We start from the raw sequence: 9,413 nt of genomic DNA on the forward strand, positions 1-9,413 counted from the left end.
AAAGACAGGAGGTAAAGGTAAGGTAAATGTGAGATGAAAATATAATAATTTATTTTCTTAAATGTTTGAAATTGAAGGGAAAAAAAGATAATTATATTTTTTCCCACTAATTTTAATTATTGAATTTGCTATTTATGTATTCAGTTAATATGCTTTTGACCAATCAGATAATCTTTTAATGGCATGTGTCCTTTTTGGATCTCTGTGGAACTACTATGATGTGGTCTAGAAAATACAAAGCTATTTTACAACAGCTATTAAAAACTAAATACAGACACTCCCTAGTTACTAATTTCTCCACTAACTGGTTTGAGGAGGCCAATCCCAGCATGCACAGGGAGGATGGCAGGTTGGAAAAGTCTTGTTACCTTTCAAAACATCATCTCCTATAATTATGTTTCGACCACATACATTTATTATTAGGAGACAAAACAATTTGAAACCACTGCTATTACACTTTTACCACGGTCCCTAAATGCGGACGTGGTGCGAAGTTTAAACAATGAGTTAACCTAGCTTACAAGTTAGTCCTGCAAGCCACACCAAACTCAATTCAGAACTTCTAGAAATTAATAAAAACGCCATTATTCACTCTTCAGTTTAGCACGCTACCAAGCATCAATAGTTTTGATATCCTTCAGTTAGACTGACCCTTTCACAGACGTATCATTGGTTAAACACAGCTGCAGCTAATAAAATTAATAATGAGTAGCGAGAACGTTTGATTTACTGTGCCATTGAGCGTTAACAATAGGCGACTGTTTTGTCTCCCTCCGCCGGTTTTGTCAATGCTCATTGGCATATATTGTCAATAGCGGTTCATTTGGCACACCTGAATCAAACGGGGCCATTATTAGCCTGATTTTATTAGCTGCAGCTGTGTTTGTCCTGCGGTGACACGTCAGGTGAAAAGCCCTTTGCTTCTGGAGCTGCTAATGTCCGTAATGTTGCCGTGGGGAGCGGAGACAGCAGGGAGAAACAGCTCTAGAAGTTGGGACATAACAACAGTAGAAGTAAGTTATTGCTTGTACATGTGTGCCGAGTTTACCAGAATGACCTGAAGATTTAGTCAATTTGCACATGAGTAATTGATAATGGACGAATAATTTTTTGAGAGTTAACGTTATTTGAATGAAATTATATGAATGAAGTTATGTGAGAAGAAGGGGCTACATCTGTTTAAACAAAATTGCCTTCTAGCTGCCTCAGATATACAAAATACAACAATAAGAGCATTTAAGGCACAACATATCAGACTTAAGTGATAGCTAATGACGTGGTACCACAATATAAATATGTAAATATAATAAATGATAGTCTAGAATGAAGAAAATGACATGTAGTAATTTTACTGTAGACTACATTATCAGAGTAAACAAAAAGAAAAGTCTGAATAACAAGATTATAAAAGGAAGTTCAGTTACAGTAAATAAAAGGAAAACAAATCTGCAAAAAAATAGTTCATTATGTGCAGGAATTCACTTCCAATATAAATCTAATTACAGTGGAAAATGTTTTACATTTTGAAAAGCAGAATAAAATAACTTTTGTGTTGTGGGGTGATATGTTCCCTGCTCTCCCGCTGTTTGATAGTTTCTGAGTGAATCAGTAAAAATTGTGTTTTCTTTGTAAAAGATTCTCATCCAGTTTCGAAGACAAATTAAAGTGGAGGTCCTCGGGCGATACAAGTAAATAACTGAGTTGAAACCTAACTGAGATGAAGTTCCTGTTACTGTGAATACGTTGATATTTAATGTGCTGAGAGAGATGAGGGACTGTGTGGCTCACTGTGAGGCTGGTTGAGCAGCTTGAAGGGGCCCCTGTGGAGTTTTCTCGTAAACAAACAAAATTTATGTTTACGTTCAGTGTTTCTCACCAAAACACATTGTGTGTATCCTAACAAATATGATGTAGGGGGAGGAAGGGGTTGGTTGTCGCATTCAACAGCTCTCGCTCCCTAGAGGGTGCTGCTAAAAAATGGTGGTACAGAAATTTTCAGAATTTGGGGTCAGAGGTCAACTTTTAGGAGTAAGACTAGAGGTGATACGAGTTTTAGTGTTTTTCATGCCCTGTTCTTCTGTGTGTCTCATCTAGGCTTTTATACAAGGGGATTATAATAAAACAATTATTACCATGAAAAAGTATTAAGGGAGAGCTATAGTTGTTGTTGTTGTTGTTTTTTGTTTGTTTTTTATGGTTTCTCTTAGCTAGACTGCAACATGTGGTCGTTAGCTTTGTCGCGAGCAGAAAATCCCAGTGTTACATTCTCTTCAGGGTTGGTTTTCACATGTGAGTGACTGACATAAGGATGAGTTCAGTATTATTGTTCTTTGTACTGTTTTTTTATATTGTTATATAAAGATTAAAAACTGCACCTATAGGAAGGATTTTTTCTCTTTATGGTCTCAATGGAGGAGATGTGTTAGGTAGTTGCATTTCAGTGAAGTTAAACTTAAGATTGTCTCCATTTTTTAAATTCTCCCCTTTAAAATAATGCAGGACAACCAGTGGAAAAGTGTGAAACAACTGGTAGGAATGTGTGCTTTGTGTGTGTGCAGAGATTGTACCTCTTGTTGTCTGTGTACAAAGGTTTTGTGATGTCCTCAAATCCACTCAAGGACCCCCTTTTTTAAGGCCTGTTTTTAAAAGCCACTGGAAACTCTTCCAGGGCTCCTGGAGCCCTCTTTGGACCCTGCCAATGGACTTTTAGGTGTCACCAGACCCCAAGAATTTCTACTGAAGTAAAGTACAGTAAAAGTCAGCCTGTCCTACTGTAGATGTAACCTATTTAAGGACCCCATGAACCCTCTCAAAGGTCATCAGACTCCCCTTCAGTATCTCTACTTAGAAAATTCACAGTTCATTTAATTACAGTGAACACTTAAAATGCTGCTAAAGGCCCCTGAAGCTCCCTTAAAGACACGAGGAACTCCCTCAAGAGACCACTTAAATTAGAGCCGGCCTTGAATGAATCCCCCACAGTATTACAGCCGGTGGAGGTTTTCTGTGGAGTGTGACTACATTTGGTCTCCATGTGTAGTAAAGTGAACGGGGTCTGTGTTGGGAGTGTGTGGTCTCCTGGCTGTACACCCTTGAAGTGGTTTTATGTGTGTGAGTGCCCCCCACCCATCTTATATGACTGTATTTCTATTAGCCTAGTAAATGACTATTTGCAGTTACTGTTTGACATGAAAATAAACACAAAGCTCTGAAAATACATATGTTAAACAGTTTTATTTTGTTAGTGTTGACTTTAAGCTCAGAGGTTGTTTACACACCAGAAGAACAGTTTTGGCCCTTTCTGCACATAAACCTGCAGTTTTAGGGGACCGAGTTTTATGGGCGTCATCATATTTGATATGTGACCATGTATCATTTGCAATCCACAGGACTTTAAAACATGACATTTTGACATGTCACAGTGAAGCACGTGTAAATAATAACATCAACCAAGGCTGAATTCCATTTAGCTGCTTCAGTTTCGTGGTCCCGTAAGCGTCATAATTTTTACAACCTGAAACCACGCCCACTTCCGTATGTCAAAAATCTCGCTGTGTTCCCATGGAAACTGCCCTCCCGCTGGTCCCACGAAATGTAACGGTAAAATAGTGATATTTCAAAAACAATGACTTTGACAGCACTGAAAACCCTGTACATCAGGTTTTACTGTTTCCTCTGTGTGTACATGCACAGCTCTCTGTGAGTCAAACACCACAACCCTCTATTTTCCCTCCACATTTTATGTCTCCTCATTAATGACTTATATATTGCTCTGGTTAGAGGAGGAAAATATGAAGGAGGGAAGGGGGCTAATTATAATCAATTGCCCCAAATATTCTAAAAATGTGTTTATTAAACAGAGACCAAACACACAGTGAAAGAGAGAGCAGTTTGTTTTTAAAGTTAACATGCAATCTAATCATTATAGACATTTTTCTGATGATGCATTCCTGGTTGAGTTGCTCGTTGGGATACAGCGTGTAACTGAGGTGTCTGGTGGGACCTGTGTCGTGCTAAAATTAATATGAAAAGGGTTTCATTGGCAGTGGGTCTTCGTTTGATGTGTGTTGATTTGAGAAAATTACGGAAATAAAGCATTTAGTTATTTTCCTCCCTGGAGTGAAATGGAGTCCCAGCAGGGGAAGCAGATTTTTTCTGATGTTTTTTGGTTTTGGTGAACTGGAGAATGCTCAATAATCATTAAATCTGTTTTATTATAAAGGACTGATGGGTAAATTAACAAAGGCAGCGTGGGAGGGACAGCTGCACCCAGAGGGACAGAGATCAGCAGCAGGGTCAACATGGTGGTCTTTTAGTAATAAAACGGCTTCTTAATTGTACATCAAAAACATGACACATAGTACACACCAAAATGAACTTTTAGGCTCATCTGCCAATGGCAGGGGTTAGGCTTAGGGTTAGGCTTAAGTTTTGAGCCCTTCTGAACCTTTTGGGCTTCATATTTCATCCAAGATCTCGCAGAAATGTTGACATCCATGACCTTTCTCTTCGTCTTCATGTTTTTTTATGGTGGCTTAACACTGGGAATGTGTCTAATAACATGCAACGCTGATGTTTCTTACAGCAAAAACATGACACTGTGTAGAAAACACTAAATAGATGGTTTGTTTCGCTGACATCATGATGGGTACGGTGGATAGTGAGGGTCACATTTGCCGCTTGGAGGGTTAACTCTGCACCCTGAGGCCACCCGTTTCTAAAGGATGTTTTAAAAGCTTGCAGTCTGGATTTTTCATCTTTGACTGCTGTCATTCAGCGAGCCATGAGGGATCGTGAAAAATACTGAATTCCAGTGTTAATGGCTTAAGTTAGTATGTATCAATAGTGAGTTCTTCACACATTACCCAGTGTCACCCTGAGGTCCAATCCCTGGCACTGTTTCCTGAACGCTTTTTTTGTAGGCAGAAATAATCAGTGCATACTGTGTTTGCTAGTGTACATTTAATGTAATAGTAATGTTTTGCATTTATTTATTTGCAACATTTACATTCATACATCTATTTGCAACATTTGTGATAATACATTTATTTTCAACGTTTTGGTGCTAGCAATCTTTGCCTGATGAAGGTCTAGCACCCAAATGTTGCAAATGAATGGATTATTGTGAGTTCGACTGTGTGCAGGAGTTTATTTCCAACAAATGTAGCGTAATAGTGTCAGGCCCGGTGCCAGGCGGAAGTGACTGAGGGGGCTGTTTAAAATCAGTTTTTGTTCTTTTCATAAAATACTTGAGCTAAATATTTTTTGAATTTCTGCGCGGGAGACGCGTAGAAGCAGCTGTTTGCGGCTTGCAGCTCTCTCTCTCGGTGGCTGTCCTTTTACTTCCTGTCGCCCACACACAACGAACAGAGCTGTCCATGGTTCTGAAACTACAGCTAAGTGATAATCATACATGTCTCTGCCAATGATTTATTCTATAGATACATAACCTAAGACTTAAATAAAGGATACTGAGGGGGCGAAGCTGTGCCGTGGTGCCGAACGCAAGTAGCACACACCAAGACCTGAAGACCCAACACCTAAAATGTGTCAAATCTGTGGAGCTCCCCTTTAACAGGAAAGCTATATGACAGTCTGGAAGGTAAATGCAAGACCTTCTCTGTATTTGATGCTTATTTAAGGCTACTTGCTTTTAGCGAGTGTGGAGGCAAATTCTGTAACACATTGATTTCAGTGAAATACAGTGAAGAAAATCAGATTGCAAAGCTTGTTCTTTCTCTCTTGAGTAAAGTGAGGTAGGGCCTCAGTGTCGCACAATACTGTGTGACTTTCATTAATTTTTTTTCTTGTTTGTGTTGGATAGGCTTTTTAACAGCAGCTATTAATTTTGCATGTGCGTTTTATTATAATCATGTGTTGCTGTTGGCTTTACGGTCATACCAGTGGAAACCACACAGTGTGAGGGAAAAACACGAAGCAGAGAGCAGACAGCTTTTCCCAAATGTACTGTGTTTACTGAGTTTATTTTGCCGTGCATGATGCAGCAGATTTTGGGTATACTGTTCATATTTTTGAAGCCTCACTGCCTTTTAAAAAGTATTTTTTAAACTAGCAGTAAACCAGTGCAACAAAACCTTTTTATGTTGTTGAAACTATATAAAAAGGTGTAAAAACACAACAGTGATGTTTCATATGGCTGTGTGTGTTTTTGTTTTAACCATATGAGACCTGCATGGAAGCCGCTACACTGGCTCTATACAAGGGAAACTAAATCTATCTACCAGCACCTCTAAAGCTCATTAATATCTTGTTTAATCCACACAAAAAGTTTGAACTGTTAATGTGTGTGCACAGACCAGTCGTTTCCTGCTGTGTAGTGTAGTATGTAGTGTTCTGTCACAATGTGACCTGTTTCATATGCGGCCATGTATTATCGTGTACTCAGACCACACAGATTAACACATTAGTGAAGGAAAAAGCTTTTTTTAAACTACCATAATATCTCTGTCATGTTTAAACATAAATAGTTGATGTTAATACCACCTGTATCATAGAAATGACCAGTGTGTTGACACAAAAATACAAAATATTTAGAAAAATAATAATACAAGAGTCGGTGGGGTTTTGATGATTTAAAAAATTGTTTGGATTAATTAAGTTAGCGTTACTTAAAGTTTAAAGTATAAAGTTAAATTTTTTAATCTGAATTGTAATTTAAAATGGAAAACAAATTATTGCTCATTCTGTAACAACTATAAAATGAAACCGGCATAGAACGAATATTAATTTTCCTTCATAACCTTTGTACCTTTTTTGCCAGTATGTATGTGAAGTAGGTATTGAACTGCATTCATAAAGGTCTTGAAGGTTTTAAAGTCTTAAATTGAAACTGTTGAAACCAGCAGAAACCCTGTAAATAATGATTTAATGTATGTAATTACCATCACCACCATCATTTGCATAAGTAAATATATAATGGGGATCATGGTGGAAAAGTGTGCAACGATAACCATCCACAGAACAACATGAGTATTTAAAAATTCTTACGTCATCATCATATGAGTTTACACACTTTGTGTTGTATCCTTAGCTCCAGTAAACAGTGTGTGTTTTCATAGTGTTCCATACTCGCCTTACACAGTCTCACGTCTATCATTATACTGTGTCGTTTACTCCTATGTGTCTAAACAGAGTAATATACTTGCCATTATTTAGTCTGAGTGAATGCATCTTGCTGACCTCTGATTTGTCCCAGATGCCTCGCGCTCTCTGTCTGTTGTGGTTGTCCCTACCTCTCCTGTATGTGAATAAGAAATGTATTCGCTGTACTGGCTGGAGAGGAATTGAACAAAGCTACAGTATTTGATGAAACGGTCGGTAACGGCTCTTCACTGTCAACACTTGCAAAGTATGAAACATGATATATGCAATGTAGAGAGTGTAGTTGCACTGTGTGAGGAGCAGCTTGTTAGTTTTAATTATGTGTTTTGTGCTGGCAGAGAGTTACTGCTATAGTAACTGCATACTCCTCATCCTTGCCCCTCTCTAACCTTGAATAAAAGTAAAAACAAGACAGCGTTATTAACAGCATTAATGAAGTAGTGCAGTTCTGAAGAGATGCCTGGCCTACAAATCTTGTTTGTTTTTCGTACAGACCTCAACAAATTTCATGGGGTTTCTTTTGTGTTTTTCTTTTCAGGGAAAATTCAATTTGTGATACAAAAATGACATTTACAATCACTAATCACAAATCTATCCACCAATCCCAATATTTGTCAAAATATTTTTAATATGATGCTTTTACCATAACATGCAGCCCTAATTTCTTACTTTGTTCATGTAAAAAAGAAAAAAAGAAAAATCCAAAAGCGCTGTGTCGCAGTAATGCCTTTTTTCACATGTATCTTTTTGTATTCCCTTTAACCTTCCTGTCTCTAACCTCTTATTTTCATAAAAGCCCTTCTTTTGGGTGTTGCAAATTAGTATCTGCTAAAAACACTGATACATTGGATAGCTGTTTTTAGCCTGTCTATGTTAACTAATGTTTACTCTCTTGTGTTTTCTCCCAGCTTCACACACTGTGCTGGGTGCTCCTCCTGGAGTTTGGAGGGGGATGGAGCAGCGCGGAGGTGCAGGCGGGGGAACAGAGAGCCCCAGCCTTCGGGACAGCACCAGCCCAGAGGAGAGAGGGGAGAGCCCCGCCTCCAGCGGCCCCCCGCCGTGCAAGTCGAGCCGTGTGGAAGTCAACGGCAGCCCCGCAGCTCCGCGAACCAGGCAGAATGGCACACCGCTGAGACCACTTGGAGGTGGGGTGTTGGGACACACACGTACTACTTGGATACAGAGATACACATGCCTGATTACTAGAGTGAAGTCATTTTTAGGGCTGAAAGGTTATGTATACGGAATGCTACTAGATGCACCAGCATCTCAGACCAGAACAATGGGCGGTACAGTCATTTTACCCAGCAGATAACTGTCAAACACACTTCAAACTGGACAGAAACAAAATAAAACTCACCCAAACCAGCTTTGTTAGTCTCTCCAGCCAAAATCACCAATGCTGGTTTGGTTGAAATATACCCTTAATAATAAATGAGAGAATTTTCACAAATGTACTGCTATGGCTGCTCTGTGACATTAGCCTTCTGGACAAATGTACGTCCTGTAAAAGTGCTTGTTTTTGCCACTGATAGGCTCAAACCCATGTGTGCTTTTCGCTTTTAGGCGAGGAAAACTGACACGGTATCCTCTGCTTTGGTGTGACACTGGGCTGCTGTCTGCAACTAGTGGCTCTAACTCTGTGTTGAGCAGTGGAGAAGGACTGCATTTAACTGTCTTTCAGCCATTCTTGCAAGGCATCAGCATAACTTCCCTTCAGTTTTAAAGAAACAAAGCATTCACAGGGTCTCCACTGCATAAATGCTCTCTGTACCTAATGAGTGGCAAGTAAGTAACATCCCAAAAAATACATTTATCTGTAAGTCAAACACCAAACTTTTTGTTAAAACACAAAACATTACCCTACCTACCCTGCAAATGGAGGAGAGTTAACCTGTACCTTTCAAAATAAGTCTCTTCTTCTTTGACCACTTGTCGTGCAAATATCTTGCTTTATCTTTCAAAGAGAGATTGTCTAAAAAAATATGTTTGCCTCATTTTAATATTTAGTAGTGTTTAGCTATAAACTCTTTTGCCTTTTTAACGTGGTCGGTGGACAAATAATACAACCTAGTCTGTTATTTCTGTCTGTTTTATAACATACAGATGCAGGAGATCACAGGCTCCTTGCTTAAGGCCAGAGTACGTGAACGATAACTCCTCACAATGTTCTTAAATGTTAGCATAAAGTGTTAGCACAGGGTACCAAGAACATGTGGATGATGTGGGTGTCTGTCTGTGGGTGGGGTGGCCACACACACAGAGACACACACACACACACACACACACAC

At 39.0% G+C, this 9,413-nt stretch overlaps 1 protein-coding gene across 1 annotated transcript in view; it reads left to right on the top strand.

Moving 5' to 3' along the window:
• Nucleotides 1–908: 908 nt before the first annotated feature.
• Nucleotides 909–9,413, top strand: part of LOC118340172 (DNA-binding protein SATB2-like) — a 25,836-nt gene continuing 17,331 nt past the window's right edge. The window contains exons 1-2 of the mRNA XM_035678044.1: nt 909–1,013; nt 8,031–8,267. Of these exons, the coding sequence (XP_035533937.1) occupies nt 8,075–8,267 (193 nt within the window). The 5' untranslated portion in view covers nt 909–1,013; nt 8,031–8,074. The remainder of the gene's footprint in view (nt 1,014–8,030; nt 8,268–9,413) is intronic.

This window comes from Morone saxatilis, unplaced genomic scaffold (genome assembly GCF_004916995.1).
Source record: "Morone saxatilis isolate NCDOM2014 unplaced genomic scaffold, NCSU_SB_2.0 Contig6, whole genome shotgun sequence".
NCBI lineage: Eukaryota > Metazoa > Chordata > Actinopteri > Moronidae > Morone > Morone saxatilis.